At 40.6% G+C, this 22,669-nt stretch overlaps 1 protein-coding gene across 1 annotated transcript in view; it reads left to right on the forward strand.

Annotated features, from left to right (window-relative positions):
* The window catches only part of sardh (sarcosine dehydrogenase), a 149,750-nt gene that overhangs the window by 66,557 nt on the left and 60,524 nt on the right, over positions 1-22,669 (forward strand). The window contains exons 9-12 of the mRNA XM_061931931.2: positions 7,446-7,575; positions 8,541-8,627; positions 17,760-17,850; positions 21,470-21,611. Coding sequence (XP_061787915.1) covers positions 7,446-7,575; positions 8,541-8,627; positions 17,760-17,850; positions 21,470-21,611 — 450 coding nt within the window. The remainder of the gene's footprint in view (positions 1-7,445; positions 7,576-8,540; positions 8,628-17,759; positions 17,851-21,469; positions 21,612-22,669) is intronic.

The raw sequence follows: 22,669 nt of genomic DNA on the forward strand, positions 1-22,669 counted from the left end.
CAGATGTAGCGTTTTCTCTATGGAAGCAGTCAAGCCTTAGCAGGCTAAAGGACTTATATATTGGTGATGTCTTCGCTAGTTTCAGTGAACTGTGTGAAAAATTTGACCTACCAAAATCTCACCTATTTCGATACTTTCAGGTTCGTAATTTTGTTAAATTAAATAGTTTCTCTTTCCCTAATACTCCACCTAATTCGCTAATTGACTCAATTTTAGATATTCCCACAAATCAGAAAGGCCTAATCTCCAAAATCTACATCTTAATATCCCAGTTTGGTAAAACGTCTCTTGATAAAATCAGAGGGAGTTGGGAAGAAGAGCTTGGCAGATCTATAGATGATGGAGATTGGGATTCTGCCTTAACCCAAATTAATAACAGTACATCCTGTTCAAGGCTTAATTTAATACAATTTAAGGTTGTCCATCGTATTTATTTTACTAATTCCAAACTCTCCAAAATATACCCCAATATCTCGGATACTTGTAACAGATGTTACATGTCACCTGCAAATATGACGCACATGTTTTGGTCTTGTCCCCATTTGCTGGATTATTGGACAACTATTTTCAAACACCTTGCTAAGGCATTGGATTTAAATCTGACACCATGTGCAGAAGTGGCTATTTTTGGGACGGTATCAGATCCCCAAATAAGGAGAAAATGTAAGGATAGTATCGCCTTTGCATCCTTATTAGCACGTAGGAGAATTTTGCTGGAGTGGAAGTCACCAGTCTGCCCCAAAGCCTCCTTATGGCTTAAAGACCTTATGATGTATTTAGATCTGGAGAAAATAAAGTTCAATCTTAGGGGGGGCACCTGGGAAGTTTTATTCTGTTTGGGGCTGTGTGGTTGACTACATAGCTAAATTAAAGACGCTACAGGACACATGAAAAGTTCACCTTTCATAAACCAGCTTCCTTTTTGGTAGTTTTTTTTAAATTTATTTATTTATTTATTTTTTTTATATTTATTCTGGGTGTATATTTACTATCTGCCTATGTTGAGAAGAAAGTGATGTACTAATTATTTTCCATTTGTGACTGTACCTTTAACTTACTGTATGTAGGACCTGGGGGGGTGGGGGTTATGTGTGTATGGGGTATGTGTCGGGTTGTTGTTCTTGGAAGTGGGTGGGAAAAAAAGGGGAAAATGTGACTACTGTTCTATTGTATATTGTAATACCTGTCAAATTTAATAAAAACATTTATTAAAAAAAAAAATAATAATAATAATCAAATGCATAGGCAGTTGTGTACATGTTTTTGCATACATCAGTTACTATTTTGTTTTACTTTAATGGAAAAAAAAAACCGTGTACCGTATTTTACGGACCATAAGGCGCACTAAAAATCTTTTTTTTTTTACCTCAAAACTCGACAGTGCGCCTTATAACACGGTGCACCTAATGTAAGGAATAATTCTGGTTGAACTTACTCACCTCGAAGCTCTTTTATTTGGTACATGGTGTAATGATAAGTGTGACCAGTAGATGGCAGTCACACATAAGAGATGCATGTAGATTGCAATATAATGGCAGTCACACATAAGAGCTACATGTAGACTGCAATATGATGGCAGTCACACATAAGAGATACGTGTAGACTGCAATATGATGGCAGTCACACATAAGAGATACGTGTAGACTGCATTATGATGGCAGTCACACATAAGAGATATGTGTAGACTGCAACATGACTCAAGTAAACAACACCAACATTTTATATGTTCCATTGAAAATATAGAACATTACACACGGCGCTCAAAAATCTATGAAAAGGTTTTAGTCGGACTTTGGTAAACTATGAAGCCACACCACTTGATGGATTGCACTGTGCTTCGACATAGGAGTATTATTATGGTGTGTATAAGGTTAGACACATTATCTGCTGTTTTGTTTCACAATATTATGCAAAAGCAACTTTTCTTACCTTCTGGTGCCTGCTGATCTGTATTTGGGATCTGCATAAGTCCTGAAAAAATTGCGCGCGTCCGCCTTTGTAGTCCGTAGATGATAAACTTCTTCTTTTTCTCTATCTTCCTATTATGTGACATTCATCCTCCACTGTTGCCATTTCTAATATAAACTAGTGTAAAGTTCTTACTTATATCTGTCAGTGAACTCACCATGAAAGCACTAAAACATACCGGTGTAGTGACTTTACATTATTCACCCAAGGAACTTTACTTATAAGAGAGTTCCGGTCACGGGACACATTTCGGGCGTTGTTGTTGCACTAGTGAGCCACAACACACTGTGTGTACAACAGCGTTTCTCAAAGTGTGGGGCGCGCCCCACTGGTGGGGAATAGAGACATGACAGGTGGGGCGCGAGGAACGGGAGGAAATTTCACTTTAAAATGTTTTTTTTATTATTATATTCTTAGATAATTTTTTTTACTATGCTTTCATTTTCTATACACACTGTAAATCACTTTGTGATTCTGTCTGTGAAATCCGCTATATAAATAAATGGAAATGACCGGTACTTATTTTTACTGTAGGCTTTATATTTCTCGGTACGAGCGAAAGTTTGACAGACATAGCAACAGTAACTAATGGAGGCGGGGCTAAGCGGAACAAACTTTCGCGCGGATGGGTAGCAGGCTAATGTGTGGATCACAATTACACAAATATATACATTTGTGACTCACACCTCAAAGGTTGTCGAGCCAGAGCCAGCGCCTGCAGAGAAACAAAAATGTGACGGGCGCACACTGTGTCATTCACCGGGAAGCACTCGCGTCAAGGCAGCTCAGCCCCGAACTCAATGAGGTTTTAACATGTTGTGAGCGCGGTAAATTTGATCAAAACACGACCACTGAAAGCGCGTCTGTTCTCTGCACTGTGTGAGGAAATGGGAGCTGATCATACAGCCGTGCTGTTTCACAGTGAAGCAAGGTGGCTCTCCTGGGGGAAAGTGCTGTCACTTGCCCTGTCTTGCCAAATGCATAGCTCCTCCTTTTTTTTTTTTGCGAAGATTGCAAAGTGGCACTTTTATTTGATTTATTATTGAACTTGATGCAAGTTATTTGATTTATTATTGAACTTGATGCAAGTTATAACACTTTTGTTTTATTTATTATTGAACTTGATGCAAGTTATAACACTTTTTTGATTTATTATTGAACGTGAGCAAGTTATAACACTTTTTTTGATTTATTATTGAACTTGATGCAAGTTATTTGATTTATTATTGAACTTGATGCAAGTTATAACACTTTCATTTGATTTATTATTGAACTTGATGCAAGTTATAACACTTTTATTTGATTTATTATTGAACTTGATGCAAGTTATAACACTTTTTTTGATTTATTATTGAACGTGATGCAAGTTATTTGATTTATTATTGAACTTGATGCAAGTTATAACACTTTTATTTGATTTATTATTGAACGTGATGCAAGTTATAACACTTTTTATTTATTTATTATTGAACTTGATGCAAGTTATTTGATTTATTATTGAACTTGATGCAAGTTATAACACTTTTGTTTTATTTATTATTGAACTTGATGCAAGTTATAACACTTTTTTTGATTTATTATTGAACTTGATGCAAGTTATTTGATTTATTATTGAACTTGATGCAAGTTATAACACTTTCATTTGATTTATTATTGAACTTGATGCAAGTTATAACACTTTTATTTGATTTATTATTGAACTTGATGCAAGTTATAACACTTTTTTTGATTTATTATTGAACGTGATGCAAGTTATTTGATTTATTATTGAACTTGATGCAAGTTATAACACTTTTATTTGATTTATTATTGAACGTGATGCAAGTTATAACACTTTTTATTTATTTATTATTGAACTTGATGCAAGTTATTTGATTTATTATTGAACTTGATGCAAGTTATAACACTTTTGTTTTATTTATTATTGAACTTGATGCAAGTTATAACACTTTTTTGATTTATTATTGAACGTGAGCAAGTTATAACACTTTTTTTGATTTATTATTGAACTTGATGCAAGTTATTTGATTTATTATTGAACTTGATGCAAGTTATAACACTTTCATTTGATTTATTATTGAACTTGATGCAAGTTATAACACTTTTATTTGATTTATTATTGAACTTGATGCAAGTTATAACACTTTTTTTGATTTATTATTGAACGTGATGCAAGTTATAACACTTTTTTAAATTTATTTTTGAACTTGATGCAAGTTATAACACTTTTTTTGATTTATTATTGAACTTGATGCAAGTTATTTGATTTATTATTGAACTTGATGCAAGTTATAACACTTTTATTTGATTTGTTATTGAACGTGATGCAAGTTATAGCACTTTTTTTTATTTATTATTGAACTTGATGCAAGTTATTTGATTTATTATTGAACTTGATGCAAGTTATAACACTTTTATTTGATTTATTATTGAACGTGATGCAAGTTATAACACTTTTTTTGATTTATTATTGAACGTGATGCAAGTTATAACACTTTTTTTGATTTATTATTGAACTTGATGCAAGTTATAACACTTTTGTTTTATTTATTAAACTTGATGGAAGTTATTTTATTTATTATTGAACTTGATGCAAGTTATACCACAGCTGCACAGTTATTTTATTTATTATTGAACTTGATGTTATTTTATGTTATTGAGCTTGAACGTATACAACTTGATGTTCAATAAATTTGAAAATGTTAAAGCTTGGCATTAGCGCTCTGTTTGGGCGATGGGGGCAGGTGGGGCTTGAAAATTCCCTCTTGTCCAAAGTGGGGGATGACAAAAAAAGTTTGAGAACCACTGGTGTACAAAGACATGGACTGTCCATCATACAGACTTTTACAAAACTAGTATCAGTATTTAGTCTTGTGTAGGTGACAACAACACACAGTGTGTACAAAGACATGGACTGACTCTTGGCTACTTTAGTTGTAAATCCACAATCCTGTTACTGAGTAACCATGACAACACAACCCACTTTCACGAGACAAAAGACTTCATTACTTTTGGATAAGAGTTTCCTGATCCTATGTTGATACTGGCTTATCGGTGCGATATTAGCACCGACTTGCATGTAGAAGGTGTGATATCATGTGCGATACAAGCAGTCCTGCAGCGTGGTTACTCGTGTGTGTGATATCATGTGCGATTCAAGCAGTCCTGCAGCGTGGTTGCTCGTGTGCGATATCATGTGCGATGCCAGCAGTATCGGCCAATGCTCAATGTATTTGGACACCTGTGCTTTACATGTCACGAGGGAGGTGCTGGACATTGACTCCGAATGGACCATGTTCCGCGCCTCTATTGTCGAGGCGGCTGATTGGAGCTGTGGCCGCAAGGTAGTTGGTGCTTGTCGTGGCGGTAATCCTAGAACCCGTTGGTGGACACCGGCGGTGAGGGATGCCGTCAAGCTGAAGAAGGAGTCCTATCGGGTTCTTTTGGCTCATGGGACTCCTGAGGCAGCCGACAGGTACCGACTGGCCAAGCGGTGTGCGGCTTCAGCGGTCGCAAAGGCAAAAACTCGGACATGGGAGGAGTTCGGGGAGGCCATGGAAAACGACTTCCGGACGGCTTCGAAGCGATTCTGGACCACCATCCGCCGCCTCAGGATGGGGAAGCAGTGCACTGTCAACACCGTGTATGGTGAGGATGGTGTTCTGCTGACCTCGACTGCGGATGTTGTGGATCGGTGGAGGGAATACTTCGAAGACCTCCTCAATCCCACCAACACGTCTTCCTATGAGGAAGCAGTGCCTGGGGAATCTGTGGTGGGCTCTCCTATTTCTGGGGCTGAGGTTGCTGAGGTAGTTAAAAAGCTCCTCGGTGGCAAGGCCCCGGGGGTGGATGAGATCCGCCCGGAGTTCCTTAAGGCTCTGGATGCTGTGGGGCTGTCTTGGTTGACAAGACTCTGCAGCATCGCGTGGACATCGGGGGCGGTACCTCTGGATTGGCAGACCGGGGTGGTGGTTCCTCTCTTTAAGAAGGGGAACCGGAGGGTGTGTTCTAACTATCGTGGGATCACACTCCTCAGCCTTCCCGGTAAGGTCTATTCAGGTGTACTGGAGAGGAGGCTACGCCGGATAGTCGAACCTCGGATTCAGGAGGAACAGTGTGGTTTTCGTCCTGGTCGTGGAACTGTGGACCAGCTCTATACTCTCGGCAGGGTCCTTGAGGGTGCATGGGAGTTTGCCCAACCAGTCTACATGTGCTTTGTGGACTTGGAGAAGGCATTCGACCGTGTCCCTCGGGAGGTCCTGCGGGGAGTGCTCAGAGAGTACGGGGTATCGGACTGTCTGATTGTGGCTGTCCGCTCCCTGTACGATCAGTGTCAGAGCTTGGTCCGCATTGCCGGCAGTAGGTCGGACACGTTTCCAGTGAGGGTTGGACTCCGCCAAGGCTGCCCTTTGTCACCGATTCTGTTCATAACTTTTATGGACAGAATTTCTAGGCACAGTCAAGGCGTTGAGGGGATCCGGTTTGGTGGCTGCAGGATTAGGTCTCTGCTTTTTGCAGATGATGTGGTCCTGATGGCTTCATCTGGCCAGGATCTTCAGCTCTCACTGGATCGGTTCGCAGCTGAGTGTGAAGCGACTGGGATGAGAATCAGCACCTCCAAGTCCGAGTCCATGGTTCTCGCCCGGAAAAGGGTGGAGTGCCATCTCTGGGTTGGGGAGGAGACCCTGCCCCAAGTGGAGGAGTTCAAGTACCTAGGAGTCTTGTTCACGAGTGGGGGAAGAGTGGCTCGTGAGATCGACAGGCGGATCGGTGCGGCATCTTCAGTATCGATCCGTTGTGGTGAAGAAGGAGCTGAGCCGGAAAGCAAAGCTTTCAATTTACCGGTCGATCTACGTTCCCATCCTCACCTATGGTCATGAGCTTTGGGTTATGACCGAAAGGACAAGATCACGGGTACAAGCGGCCCAAATGAGTTTCCTCCGCCGGGTGGCGGGGCTCTCCCTTAGAGATAGGGTGAGAAGCTCTGTCATCCGGGGGGAGCTCAAAGTAAAGCCGCTGCTCCTCCACATGGAGAGGAGCCAGATGAGGTGGTTCGGGCATCTGGTCAGGATGCCACCCGAACGCCTCCCTAGGGAGGTGTTTAGGGCACGTCCAACCGGTAGGAGGCCACGGGGAAGACCCAGGACACGTTGGGAAGACTATGTCTCCCGGCTGGCCTGGGAACGCCTCGGGATCCCCCGGGAGGAGCTGGACGAAGTGGCTGGGGAGAGGAAAGTCTGGGCTTCCCTGCTTAGGCTGCTGCCCCCGCGACCCGACCTCGGATAAGCGGAAGAAGATGGATGGATGGATGGATGCTTTATTTGTAGTAAAAGTCAAGTGCTGGGTAAGCTGTACACCGACTACTCTAAAGAGAGATGATAGGTCCAGATTAGTGATGAGGAGCAGACTCACATGTGTGAGGAGGTCAGGAACTAAGAACTCTGGCTGTGAAGTCACATGATGTCCTTCTTTGGCAGGTTTCTGATAAGTTTGCCTTCAGCCTGTTCGACTTGGACTGGGACGTTTTCACGCAGCACATCGAGGGCGCCATCAACAGAGTTCCGGTTCTGGAGCAGACCGGGATCAAATCCACGGTCTGTGGACCAGGTATGTGCAGTTGGTTTGGGAAAAAGGTAGCATTTGATTTGTGGTGCTGTGCCAGGAGGAGGTTATGGAATCATGGCCACTGCTTTGTTTGCTACCTTCATTCTTTACAAACAGTGTGTGTAACAGGGCAGTAAAACGGCTGACCAAACAAAACAGAAGTCATGGTCATGGACCCACTAGCTGCGCTAGCTAGCTCTCCAATCAGCCAAACAGACTCAATAACTCCACGCTGACGTTTTGCTGAATTTACTGAGGAATTAGTGAAAGTGAAACAATCCAAAAAGAATGTTGTTGTAAGTTAATAATACTAACACCCACACTCGTCAAGGTGTTAGCATATTAGCTAATGCTAGCTTGATTACATTACGGTGCATGCAAACACTCCTACAGACATCACACATGGAATTGTTTTAGTTATATTGAAAAACTTACAAACGATGAATGCATACGAGTAGAAACGCTATGGAAGGCCAGAGGACTGAGGGAGACTTCTACTTCCGCTTGAAAACACTGAATGGAAGGACACTGCACAAACAATAACACGGGCCGGCGTGTCTCGGTTGGCAGCAACTTGAGGGTTCCAGGTTCGATCCCCGTTTGCGCCACCCTCATCTCTGCCGTTGTGTCCTTGGGCAAGGCACTCCAGCCGCCTGCTCCCAGTGCCAGCCACACTGGTTTAAATGTAGCTTGGAGTCGTAGACAATGGGTCCCACTATGCAAAGCGCTTTGAGTCTCTAGAGAAAAGTGCTATATAAATATAATTCACTTCACTTCATTTTAAAAAACAAACTAATTGCATAAAAATCCATATATTAACGGCACCCTTTTATAAACCGCAGGGGTCAAAGCGTAGGAAAAAAGTAGCTGTTTGTAGTCTGGAATTTACGGTACAATTTGGGGCTGATCCGGATTTTGGTCTGGATTCAGGACTCTCTTGTAGTTACTTGTCTTTGTTTTGTCCCCAGAATCCTTCACAGCAGACCACAAGCCTCTAATGGGAGAGGCTCCTGAGGTCCGAGGTTTCTTCTTGGGATGTGGCTTCAACAGTGCCGGTAAGTTCTGGACCACCACAACCATTTCTTACCACTTGATGAGGGGTAGACTAAGTTGATGATGAGTAATAGACTACGTTAATGATGAGCGGTAGACTAAGTTGATGAGTGGTAGACTAAGTTATGAGTGGTAGAGTAAGTTGATGAGTGGTAGAGTAAGTTGAGTGGTAGAGTAAATTGATGAGTGGTAGAGTATGTTGAGTGGTAGAGTAAGTTGAGTGGTAGAGTAAGTTGATGATGAGTGGTAGACTAAGTTATGAGTGGTAGACTAAGTTATGAGTGGTAGAGTAAGTTGATGAGTGGTAGAGTAAGTTGAGTGGTAGAGTAAGTTGATGATGAGTGGTAGAGTAAGTTGATGATGAGTGGTAGAGTAAGTTGATGATGAGTGGTAGAGTGAGTTGATGATGAGTGGTAGAGTAAGTTGAGTGGTAGAGTAAGTTGATGATGAGTGGTAGAGTAAGTTGATGATGAGTGGTAGAGTGAGTTGATGATGAGTGGTAGAGTAAGTTGATGATGAGTGGTAGAGTAAGTTGATGATGAGTGGTAGAGTAAGTTGATGATGAGTGGTAGAGTAAGTTGATTATGAGTGGTAGAGTGAGTTGATGATGAGTGGTAGAGTGAGTTGATGATGAGTGGTAGAGTAACTTGATGATGAGTGGTAGAGTAAGTTGATGATGAGTGGTAGAGTAAGTTGATGATGAGTGGTAGAGTAAGTTGATGATGAGTGGTAGAGTAAGTTGATGATGAGTGGTAGAGTGAGTTGATGATGAGTGGTAGAGTAAGTTGATGAGTGGTAGAGTAAGTTGATGAGTGGTAGAGTAAGTTGAGTGGTAGAGTAAGTTGAGTGGTAGATTAAGTTGATGATGAGTGGTAGAGTAAGTTGATGATGAGTGGTAGAGTAAGTTGATGATGAGTGGTAGAGTGAGTTGATGGTGAGTGGTAGAGTAAGTTGATGAGTAGTAGAGTAAGTTGAGTGGTAGAGTAAGTTGAGTGGTAGATTAAGTTGATGATGAGTGGTAGAGTGAGTTGATGATGAGTGGTAGAGTGAGTTGATGAGTGGTAGAGTAAGTTGAGTGGTAGAGTAAGTTGATGATGAGTGGTAGAGTAAGTTGATGATGAGTGGTAGAGTAAGTTGATGATGAGTGGTAGAGTGAGTTGATGATGAGTGGTAGAGTAAGTTGATGATGAGTGGTAGAGTAAGTTGATGATGAGTGGTAGAGTAAGTTGATGAGTGGTAGAGTAAGTTGAGTGGTAGAGTAAGTTGAGTGGTAGATTAAGTTGATGATGAGTGGTAGAGTAAGTTGATGATGAGTGGTAGAGTAAGTTGATGATGAGTGGTAGAGTAAGTTGATGATGAGTGGTAGAGTAAGTTGATGATGAGTGGTAGAGTGAGTTGATGATGAGTGGTAGAGTGAGTTGATGATGAGTGGTAGAGTGAGTTGATGATGAGTGGTAGAGTAAGTTGATGATGAGTGGTAGAGTAAGTTGATGATGAGTGGTAGAGTAAGTTGATGATGAGTGGTAGAGTAAGTTGATTATGAGTGGTAGAGTGAGTTGATGATGAGTGGTAGAGTAAGTTGATGATGAGTGGTAGAGTAAGTTGATGATGAGTGGTAGAGTAAGTTGATGATGAGTGGTAGAGTAAGTTGATGATGAGTGGTAGAGTAAGTTGATGATGAGTGGTAGAGTGAGTTGATGATGAGTGGTAGAGTAACTTGATGATGAGTGGTAGAGTAAGTTGATGATGAGTGGTAGAGTAAGTTGATGATGAGTGGTAGAGTAAGTTGATGATGAGTGGTAGAGTGAGTTGATGATGAGTGGTAGAGTAAGTTGATGATGAGTGGTAGAGTGAGTTGATGATGAGTGGTAGAGTAAGTTGATGATGAGTGGTAGAGTAAGTTGATGATGAGTGGTAGAGTAAGTTGATGATGAGTGGTAGAGTAAGTTGATTATGAGTGGTAGAGTGAGTTGATGATGAGTGGTAGAGTAAGTTGATGATGAGTGGTAGAGTAAGTTGATGATGAGTGGTAGAGTGAGTTGATGATGAGTGGTAGAGTAAGTTGATTATGAGTGGTAGAGTGAGTTGATGATGAGTGGTAGAGTGAGTTGATGATGAGTGGTAGATTAAGTCGATGATGAGTGATAGAGTGAGTTGATGATGAGTGGTAGAGTAAGTTGATGATGAGTGGTAGAGTAAGTTGATGATGAGTGGTAGAGTGAGTTGATGATGAGTGGTAGAGTAAGTTGATTATGAGTGGTAGAGTGAGTTGATGATGAGTGGTAGAGTAAGTTGATGATGAGTGGTAGAGTAAGTTGATGATGAGTGGTAGAGTGAGTTGATGATGAGTGGTAGAGTAAGTTGATTATGAGTGGTAGAGTGAGTTGATGATGAGTGGTAGAGTGAGTTGATGATGAGTGGTAGAGTAAGTTGATGAGTAGTAGAGTAAGTTGATGATGAGTGGTAGAGTAAGTTGATGATGAGTGGTAGAGTAAGTTGATGATGAGTGGTAGAGTGAGTTGATGAGTGGTAGAGTGAGTTGATGATGAGTGGTAGAGTGAGTTGATGATGAATGGTAGAGTAAGTTGATGGTGGTATACAAAATCTATGGAGGATTAGAAGACTACTTCTGTCTTGAAAGAAGAGGAAACACAATGAGTGAAGAGCTAGCACAAACAATGACACACAGTGTCTTTATGACAACTGTTTGCATTATGGCCGTCGGCGAAGAACAATCCATGAATGAGCTGCACCGTTATATAACCTGCAGGGTTCAAAGCGTAGGGAGAAAGTGTGAAATGCAAAGGCGGCTGCTGCCTGCTTCTTGTGTTTTTGTGCACTAAAGCAGAAATGTTACGTAATGGCCAAGCCTCCCTCTCATCTCTTATCGCAGCAAACACCAGCGCCGCATCAAGTGACCAGGGACTAACTGCCACTTTGGATAAGTGGACCTGTTGCTAGGCAACGCTTCTTAAGTGGCTTAGTGTGACAAATCATGGAGGTGTAATTGCTCTAAAGGACATCCTTTTCATAATAAGCACCTTGCTGTCATATTGAAGATGACTTGGGGACTGAGTCAAGTCCGACTGAGATGGGACAACCAGGGATGGGGGGGGGGGGGCATACACTAGGTTACATTTTTGCCTCATCAAAAAAATTGGAATTAATAATTGACCTCATATTTAAAATCCTAATGAAACATTTGCTGAAGAAAAGACCTCAGTATTTGAATAGAAATGCAATCTTCTTGTCAGAATGTAATCCAGGAAGGTTTTGCTTCACTGCAAGTCATTGATGCTGACAGAAGTACAGTAAGAATGTTCAGTAAGAATGTTCAGTCTTTGCAATAATACAGCAAACAAGGTACACGAATCTATATGATTAGTGAGGGGGCAAGCTACTTGTGTGTGTGTGTGTGTGTGTGTGTGTGTGTTTGTGTGTGTGTGTGTATATATATATGTATATATATATACCAGTGTTTCCCACAGGACAGGCATCTATTTGTGATGGTGTGGTTGGGGGGTGGCGGCGGCAGCGGCGATGACCAAGAAGAACGCGGAGTTGGAATATAATTACAACATTTTATGTACATATTTATATACAGATTTGAACAATGAGTGATTCACTGAAATATATTTATTAATTGTGGTTCTTACAAAAAATATATCTTATAAAATATAAAAGCTAAAATGTCTCTTAAAGCTCTGCCCCTTTAATTAGTGAATACTAAATAATTTAACTTTAGCCTACTACTACAACCATATTATTTACCAGCAACATGAAGTGAAACAGAGGCACAGGTGTCCTGCCACAGTCAGTCAACCTCCTCCTCGTCCTCCTCCTGCTGCTGCTGAACAGGTCGCACCTGTGGTCCGGACTGTAGGCCTACCTCCTCTCCAAATCAAGCCCTTTTCGGCCGTTGAAAATATTTTTCTATTCTCATCTGTGTGAAGGAGTGAACATCCAACATTAGAATTTATTACTAACGAGCAGAAGCGCTCTATGTACAGTGCCGTCTAAACTGAAGCGGCAGCAGCTCAACACATGCAGGGTTCAACGTTAAGCTTTTTTTCTACTTGCCCGACTTTTCAAATCTACTTGCCCCAATATTTTTACTTGTCCTGCCTAGGTTTTTTTCTGGCTGTGTAGTGCTCATGGCTTATATCTTACTAAAATCCTTCCTGTTGACTATTTACAACACTACACAGTATTTATTATTATTATTATTATTATTATCTATAATTACATTTAAATGGCATTGCATACATGTAAAATTAAATGCCATTTCACATTATTTGACCAGTAGCAGTTACACCCATCTGAACAGGTCAGCCACCTGTTTAAAGTCCGATCACAGTTGAAATCTTGAAATGAAGGGCCTTTAATGGCCAAAACATTAACCTGGACAACATTTTAACAGCTGCTTGGCTCAGATTTTATTCTTTTCATTGCATTCACATGCTGCAGTGGACAGTGGACAATTTAGCTTCAGTCCATGTGTGTTTATCAGGGGCGCCGCTAGGGATTTTGGGCCCCATGAAAATAATCTTTACAGGGCCCCCAACACAGCGGCAACATTTTTTGATGCTATTTTACATACAATTATGCATTTTAATGGTATTTTTGACTATCATTACCATATTTTTAAAAGAAGAACAGCATCACAGTTGACATGCACAGCAGGGGAAGAACTGAGCACTTATTTTGAGTCATTTATTTGCTGCACCACTAATTCTTAAATTGGAAATAAACTCTTATTGAATAAGAACAGCTTGATAAATGTTTGACTGGATTGATTATTTAACTAATATAGCAGTAAAATGTAAAAATCCAGAGTTTTCTTGAGCTAGCTTATTACCACAGACAGGGACAAAGTTAATATGCATAACTTTCCACCACAACTAACAAACCCACCTTTTTTTTGGGAAATATTGGGTGACATATTGTCGACCCTTCAACTCCTTCTCCTCTCTTATTTTCTTTTCCTTTCTTTTTTGGCTGCCTGATTTTTGAGGCATACTGCTATCTCCTCTGCTTTGCTGCTGTCTGTGACAAATCGCCAGTGTGCTACCTGCAGCTGATCCAGTCGGACTGAACCATTTTACGTACATAGAGGGGGAGGGGGGGGGCCTGCAGGGGTTGATGCTTCCAAAACAAATAAAGGTATTGTTACCAGGACATGGAAAATAAAACATATGTGATTATATGTTAGTTAATAACTTAGTGTCATTATTTTTCTGTATTATAATTTCATCATCATTAGGGCCCCCCTCCATCATGGGCCCCTAGAATCCGTCTCCTTTACCCCCCCCTTTTCGGCGCCCCTGCTGCCACCGTCAGTAAAACGCTCGGTGAAATCGCGGATTAACGTTAAATATATGACGAGCCGCGAGCGATGCAGCTATAACCTATATACTTATAACCTATATTACCCTCGTATTTTGATCCCGTCCGTCCCTCTTCTTCTTCTTCTTCTTCTTCTTCTGGCCCACCAGGTGAATTAAGTGCTATTGGCGGAGTTACAATGCTACCGCCATCTACTGCACCGGAGTTGTAACTACAAGCAACATTCACAGACAGTCCCATTGCTTTTATGAGCGGTCGAGCGAGTCAAAAGCCGAAAAATCCATTTGTGGCGGACGTAATTATTTCGTGGCGGGCCGCCACAAATAAATGAATGTGTGGGAAACACTGTATACTGTATATATATATATATATATATATATATATATATATATATATATATATATATATATATATATGTATATATGTGCGTGTATATATATGTGTGTATATATGTGTGTGTGTGTGTGTGTGTGTGTATGTATATATATGTGTGTGTGTGTGTATGTATATATATATATATATATGTATGTATATAATATATATATATATATATATATATATATATATGTCTTAATAAGGTTATCCAAAAAATAGTGCTCGATACCGTAGTAGAGCGCAATATATGTATGTGTGGGGAAAAAAATCACAAGACTATTTCATCTCTACAGGCCTGTTTCATGAGGGGGGGTACCCTCAATCATCAGGAGATTTTAATGGGAGCATTCGCATACCATGGTTTATATAGGGCACAGAGTGGGTGGGTACAGGCTGGCGTAGGGGCGTGGTGATTGGCTCATGTGTTACCTAGGAGGTGTTTCCGTCTATGGCGGCATGCTGTTACAATTTCAATTCAATTCAAAACCAGATGGAACAATCACAAGGCTTCTTTCAGGAACCAAAACCTGCGAAATACCACAGAACTCAGCAAACACATTTGGGACCTCAAAGACAATAATGTTGAATATTCAATAACATGGCAAATTCTTGCATCCAGCACACCTTACAATAGTGGTAATAAAAGATGCAACCTATGCTTGAAAGAGAAACTGTTTATTATTTACCGTCCAGACCTGTCATCCCTCAACAAGCGCAGCGAAATTGTAACAGCATGCCGCCATAGACGGAAACACCTCCTAGGTAACACATGAGCCAATCACCACGCCCCTACGCCAGCCTGTACCCACCCACTCTGTGCCCTATATAAACCATGGTATGCGAATGCTCCCATTAAAATCTCCTGATGATTGAGGGTACCCCCCCTCATGAAACAGGCCTGTAGAGATGAAATAGTCTTGTGATTTTTTTCCCACACATATATATATATATATATATATATATATATATATATATATATATATATATATATATATATATATATATATATATATATATATATATATATATATGTAATATATATATATATGTAATATATATATATATATATATATATATATATATATATATATGTAATATATATGTATGTGTGTGTATATATATGTATGTGTGTGTATGTACGTGTATGTATGTGTGTGTGTGTGTGTATATATATGTATATATATATGCATATTACTGTGAATATTATTTTACGGTTTTAAAATCAGAGTTTTTTTTGCTGTAAAATCTACGGTTGTTATTTTACGGTGTATTACTGTCAATGGAAAAACGCTACCACATTTTTTTTTACGCTAATATACTAGCAGCTCAGTAGCCAGTATAAAAAAAATCAGTGTAAGTGTTTTTTTATCTACAGAAATGTATTTTAAACATCTTTGTAAAATTTTTCAGAAACATTTTGGCATCAAACCTGACAGTTTATTCCGTAAAAAAAAAACAGTGGTGCCGTTTACTGTAATTTATAGAAAAAACGGAATATTTGACAGTAAAATTGTAGTGACTGAGCTACCGTTTTTTTTACTGTAAAATCTACGGTTGTTGTTGTTGTTGTTTACGGTGTATTAGTGTCAATGGAAGAACACTACCACATTTTTTTTCACGCTAAAATACTGGCAGCTCAGTAGTCAGAATAAAATAAAATAAAAAAAATAGTGTTGGAGTTTTTCCATCTACAGTAATGTATGTAAAATTTTACAGCAAAATGTTATATTTTCCAGTAGTGCTTTTATTGTAAGTGTTTTTCTACAGTGTACATAAATGAGGCAAATTCATATTATTTGCTGTTCCACGCGACCCTCAAAAGCAGTTTGATATATAATGATGTCGCCGCCTTGGCCCCGCCCCCTTCGCCACCGTGGCAAACAGCCATTATTCCTAATTTTGAGGTTTGGGTCAATAAAACGACAAGCCTTTTTTTCCATTTGTGGAACTCTGTCCAGGTTCCAGGGCTTCTTGCTGTGCTATATTTAACCTTTCACCATCAAGACACCGTTCTTTTATTCTGGCGGGTCGCTGCAACCTGTCCCTGCTTCCGCAAGCCAGCATAGAACCACATTTTGTTATCCTTAAAAAAACTGGACCCGGCTGCACGGCACCATCGAGCCGTGTGTGCATCCGCAGGAAGTCATGCGTGCTCCAGCTGCGTGGGGGCGGGGCTTGAGGCGCACGCCAATGTGGGCGCACACGTGCTTCTTCTGGCTCGCCGTCGCCATTTTAGAAAGAACACGAGCAGAATGTGACGAGTCAAGCATGCACACTGATGTTGTGCAGACATTTTTATTTTACATACAGTGGCCCTTATTGGCTTCTACACCCTACATGATGTAGGAGCCAATAAGTCAGTAGTACATGGTGTAGGGGCCAATAAGTCAGTAGTACATGGTGTAGGAGCCAATAAGTCAGTAGTACATGGTGTAGGAGCCAATAAGTCAGTAGTACATGGTGTAGGAGCCAATAAGTCAGTAGTACATGGTGTAGGAGCCAATAAGTCAGTAGTACATGGTGTAGGAGCCAATAAGTCAGTAGTACATGGTGTAGGAGCCAATAAGTCAGTAGTACATGGTGTAGGAGCCAATAAGTCAGTAGTACATGGTGTAGGAGCCAATAAGTCAGTAGTACATGGTGTAGGAGCCAATAAGTCAGTAGTACATGGTGTAGGAGCCAATAAGTCAGTAGTACATGATGTAGGAGCCAATAAGTCAGTAGTACATGGTGTAGGACCCAATAAGTCAGTAGTACATGGTGTAGGAGCCAATAAGTCAGTAGTACATGGTGTAGGAGCCAATAAGTCAGTAGTACATGATGTAGGAGCCAATAAGTCAGTAGTACATGGTGTAGGGGCCAATAAGTCAGTAGTACATGGTGTAGGAGCCAATAAGTCAGTAGTACATGGTGTAGGAGCCAATAAGTCAGTAGTACATGGTGTAGGAGCCAATAAGTCAGTAGTACATGGTGTAGGAGCCAATAAGTCAGTAGTACATGGTGTAGGAGCCAATAAGTCAGTAGTACATGGTGTAGGGGCCAATAAGTCAGTAGTACATGGTGTAGGAGCCAATAAGTCAGTAGTACATGGTGTAGGAGCCAATAAGTCAGTAGTACATGGTGTAGGAGCCAATAAGTCAGTAGTACATGGTGTAGGAGCCAATAAGTCAGTAGTACATGATGTAGGAGCCAATAAGTCAGTAGTACATGGTGTAGGACCCAATAAGTCCGTAGTACATGGTGTAGGAGCCAATAAGTCAGTAGTACATGGTGTAGGAGCCAATAAGTCAGTAGTACATGGTGTAGGAGCCAATAAGTCAGTAGTACATGGTGTAGGAGCCAATAAGTCAGTAGTACATGGTGTAGGAGCCAATAGTAATGTCATTTACATACTGTATGTATTTCCATGTCAGGTATGATGCTGGGCGGGGGTTGCGGTCGAGAACTGGCTCACTGGATCATCCATGGACGTCCTGAGAAGGACATGTATGGATATGACATCAGGTACATGTATGATGTGACATCAGGTACATGTATGGATATGACATCAGGTACATGTATGGATATGACATCAGGTACATGTATGATGTGACATCAGGTACATGTATGGATATGACATCAGGTACATGTATGGATATGACATCAGGTACATGTATGGATATGACATCAGGTACATGTATGATATGACATCAGGTACATGTATGATATCACATATATATGTATACACCAGTGGTTCTCAAACTTTTTTTGTCATCCCCCACTTTGGACAAGGGGGAGTTTTCAAGCCCCACCTGCCCCCATCGCCCCAACAGAGCGCTAATGCCAAGCTTTAACATTTTCAAATTTATTGAACATCAAGTTGTATACATTCGAACTCAATAACATAAAATAACATTAAGTTCAATAATAAATAAAATAACTGTGCAGCTGTGGTATAACTTGCATCAAGTTCAATAATGAATAAAATAACTTCCATCAAGTTCAATAATAAATAAAACAAAAGTGTTATAACTTGCATCAAGTTCAATAATAAATCAAAAAAAGTGTTATAACTTGCATCACGTTCAATAATAAATAAAAACAACTGTTATAACTTGCATCAAGTTCAATAATAAATAAAAAAAAAAGTGTTATAACTTGCATTACGTTCAATAATAAATCAAAAAAGTGTTATAACTTGCATCAAGTTCAATAATAAATCAAAAAGTGTTATAACTTGCATCACGTTCAATAATAAATCAAAAAAAGTGTTATAACTTGCATCAAGTTCAATAATAAATCAAATAACTTGCATCAAGTTCAATAATAAATAAAACAAAAGTGTTATAACTTGCATCAAGTTCAATAATAAAAAAAAAAGTGTTATAACTTGCATCAAGTTCAATAATAAATCAAATAAAAGTGTTATAACTTGCATCAAGTTTATTAATAAATCAAATAACTTGCATCAAGTTCAATAATAAATCCAAAAAAGTGTTATAACTTGCATCAAGTTCAATAATAAATAAAACAAAAGTGTTATAACTTGCATCAAGTTCAATTAAAAAAAAAAGTGTTATAACTTGCATCAAGTTCAATAATAAATCAAAAAAAAGTGTTATAACTTGCATCAAGCTTATTAATAAATCCAATAACTTGCATCAAGTTCAATAATAAATCAAAAAAAGTGTTATAACTTGCATCAAGTTCAATAATAAATCAAAAAAAGTGTTATAACTTGCATCAAGTTCAATAATAAATATAACAAAAGTGTTATAACTTGCATCAAGTTCAATAATAAATCAAAAAAAGTGTTATAACTTGCATCAAGTTCAATAATAAATCAAATAACTTGCATCAAGTTCAATAATAAATACAATAAAAGTGCCACTTTGCAATCTCTGCAACAAAAAAAAGGAGGAGCTATGCATTTGGCAAGACAGGGCAAGTGACAGCACTTTTCCCCAGGAGAGCCACCTTGCTTCACTGTGAAACAGCACGGCTGTATGATCAGCTCCCATTTCCTCACACAGTGCAGAGAACAGTCGCGCTTTCAGTGGTCGTGTTTTGATCAAATTTACCGCGCTCACATCTGTTAAAACCTCATTGAGTTCGGGGCTGAGCTGCCTTGACGCGAGTGCTTCCCGGTGAATGACACAGTGTGTGCCCGTCACATTTTTGTTTCTCTGCAGGCGCTGGCTCTGGCTCGACGACCTTTGAGGTGCGAGTCACAAATGTATATATTTGTGTAATTGTGGTCCACACACTAGCCTGCTACCCATCCGCGCGAAAGTTTGTTCCGCTTAGCCCCGCCCCCATTAGTTACTGTTGCTATGTCTGTCAAACTTTCGCTCCTACCGAGAAATTTAAAGCCTACAATAAAAATAAGTAATTTCCATTTATTTATATAGCGGATTTCACAGAAAGAATCACAAAGTGATTTACAGTGTGTATAGAAAATGAAAGCATAGTAAAAAAAATAATCTAAAAATATAATAATTTAAAAAAAAATTTAAAGTGAAATTTCGTCCCTTTCCTCGCGCCCCACCTGTCATGTCTCTATTCCCCACCAGTGGGGCGCGCCCCACACTTTGAGAAACGCTGGTATACACACACGTGTGTGTGTGTGTGTGTAAATATATATATGGTCAAAAGTGTACATACATTTGTAAAGAACATAATGTCATGGCTGTCTTGAGTTTCCAATCATTTCTGACATCACATGGACAAAGATAAGACCTTCTGGAGGAAAGCTGTGTGGTCAGATGAAACAAAAATGGAGCTGTTTGGCCACAATACCCAGCAATATGTTTGGAGGAGAAAAAGTAAGGCCTTTAATCCCAGGAACACCAACCCTACCGTCAAGCATGGTGGTGGTAGTATTATGCTCTGGGCCTGTTTTGCTGCCAATGGAACTGCTGCTTTAAATGGGACAATGAAAAAGGAGGATTAGCTCCAAATTGTTCAGGACAAGCTAAAATCATCAGCCCCGGAGGTTGGGTCTTGGGCACAGTTGGGTGTTCCAACAGGACAATGACCTCAAAAGTGGCAAAGGAATGGCTAAATCAGGCTAGAATGAAGGTTTTAGAATGGCCTTCTCAAAGTCTAGACTTAAAGGTGTGGACAATGCTGAAGAAACAAATCCATGTCAGAAAAGCAACACATTTAGCTGAACTGCAGCAATTTAGTGGTCAAGTGGTCAAGCAGAAGCTTGTGGATGGCTACCAAAAGCGCCTTATTGCAGGTCAACTTGCCAAGGGACATGTAAGCAAATATTAACATTGCTGTATGTAGGGCTGCAAGTAACGATTAATTTGATTAATCTGTCGATTATTACTTCGATTAATAATCGGATAAAAGAGACAAAATACATTTCCATCCTTTCCAGTATTTAATTGGAAAAAAAAACAGCATTCTGGCGCCATGTTCTTTCAACTTGCCAAATAAAACAAGGAAAATGTTACAAAAATGCACACTTTTGACACCCCTGCTACAGATAATAACAAATGAAATGTGATAAATCTATGGATAAAAAGCAGAGCCTGGCGACGCATGCATGTTTATCATAACTCTCTCTCTCTCTCTCTCTCTCTCTGTCTCTGCCCCTCCCTCACCAATGCTGCTGTTTGTTTTGTTTTTAACCCCTTCTTAACCCTGAACGTACATTGAAAATACACGCAACCCTAACTCAAAATGCCGGACATTTGAGGCATTTAAGAAACTCCGCCCTGACAGCTCCGCAAAAGAGGACATGTCCGGTGAAAAGAGGGCGTATGGTAAGTCTATCCTAGTTGTAAAAACTCAAGGCAGCCATGACATGATGTTCTTCACAAGTGTATGTTTGACAGTAGTGCCTTGCTTCTATGTCGGCATGATGAGACCAGGTGGTTGCGTTTGTTTAAAGTGGACATGCTGGGGTGTTACAGTATATAATACAACATTGACTCACACAGCAAAAAGATCCTGAGCACTCACAGACAAGCAATAGCTAACCACTCTAACTCCACAGATAGCCGCAATTGCAGACAAAGGATTAACTGCCCAATCAACGGAAACGGCTTAAAAACATCAGTTGTTTACCAAGCCAGCAAGGCAAGGACAGGTCAACCACAGAGACTTACACCTGCATGGATCTCCTCCTCAGGCGCTTCCACAACTCTCTGACAGACAACCAGCGTTGGGTCCGAGAGCGAAGCCATGAGTCCTACGCCAAGAACTACTCTGTGGTTTTCCCCTTCGATGAACCGCTGGCCAGCAGGAACATGAGGAAGGATCCTTTTCACCAGGTAGATGCTCTTCGTACACCTGCACAGGTGTGCAGAGTCTGCTGCAAATACTTGTCACTGGACCAGGGAAAACTGGGTCAATGGGGCTTGTCCCACCTGTAGGAAGGGAAAACTGGGTCAATGAGGCTTGTCCCACCTGTAGGAAGGGAAAACTGGGTCAATGAGGCTTGTCCCACCTGTAGGAAGAGAAAACTGTGTCAATGAGGCTTGTCCCACCTGTAGGAAGGGAAAATTGGGTCAATGAGGCTTGTCCCACCTGTAGGAAGGGAAAACTGGGTCAATGAGGCTTGTCCCACCTGTAGGAAGGGAAAACTGGGTCAATGAGGCTTGTCCCACCTGTAGGAAGAGAAAACTGGGTCAATGGGGCTTGTCCCACCTGTAGGAAGGGAAAACTGGGTCAATGGGGCGTGTCCCACCTGTAGGAAGGGAAAACTGGGTCAATGGGGCTTGTCCCACCTGTAGGAAGGGAAAACTGGGTCAATGGGGCTTGTCCCACCTGTAGGAAGAGAAAACTGGGTCAATGAGGCTTGTCCCACCTGTAGGAAGAGAAAACTGTGTCAATGAGGCTTGTCCCACCTGTAGGAAGGGAAAACTGGGTCAATGGGGCTTGTCCCACCTGTAGGAAGGGAAAACTGGGTCAATGAGGCTTGTCCCACCTGTAGGAAGGTGAAACTGGGTCAATGAGGCTTGTCCCACCTGTAGGAAGAGAAAACTGGGTCAATGGGGCTTGTCCAACCTGTAGGAAGGGAAAACTGGGTCAATGAGGCTTGTCCCACCTGTAGGAAGGTGAAACTGGGTCAATGAGGCTTGTCCCACCTGTAGGAAGGGAAAACTGGGTCAATGAGGCTTGTCCCACCTGTAGGAAGGGAAAACTTGGTCAATGAGGCTTGTCCCACCTGTAGGAAGGGAAAACTGGGTCAATGGGGCTTGTCCCACCTGTAGGAAGGGAAAACTGGGTCAATGAGGCTTGTCCCACCTGTAGGAAGGTGAAACTGGGTCAATGAGGCTTGTCCCACCTGTAGGAAGAGAAAACTGGGTCAATGGGGCTTGTCCCACCT

Source organism: Nerophis lumbriciformis, linkage group LG39 (genome assembly GCF_033978685.3).
Source record: "Nerophis lumbriciformis linkage group LG39, RoL_Nlum_v2.1, whole genome shotgun sequence".
NCBI classification, from domain to species: Eukaryota; Metazoa; Chordata; class Actinopteri; order Syngnathiformes; family Syngnathidae; genus Nerophis; species Nerophis lumbriciformis.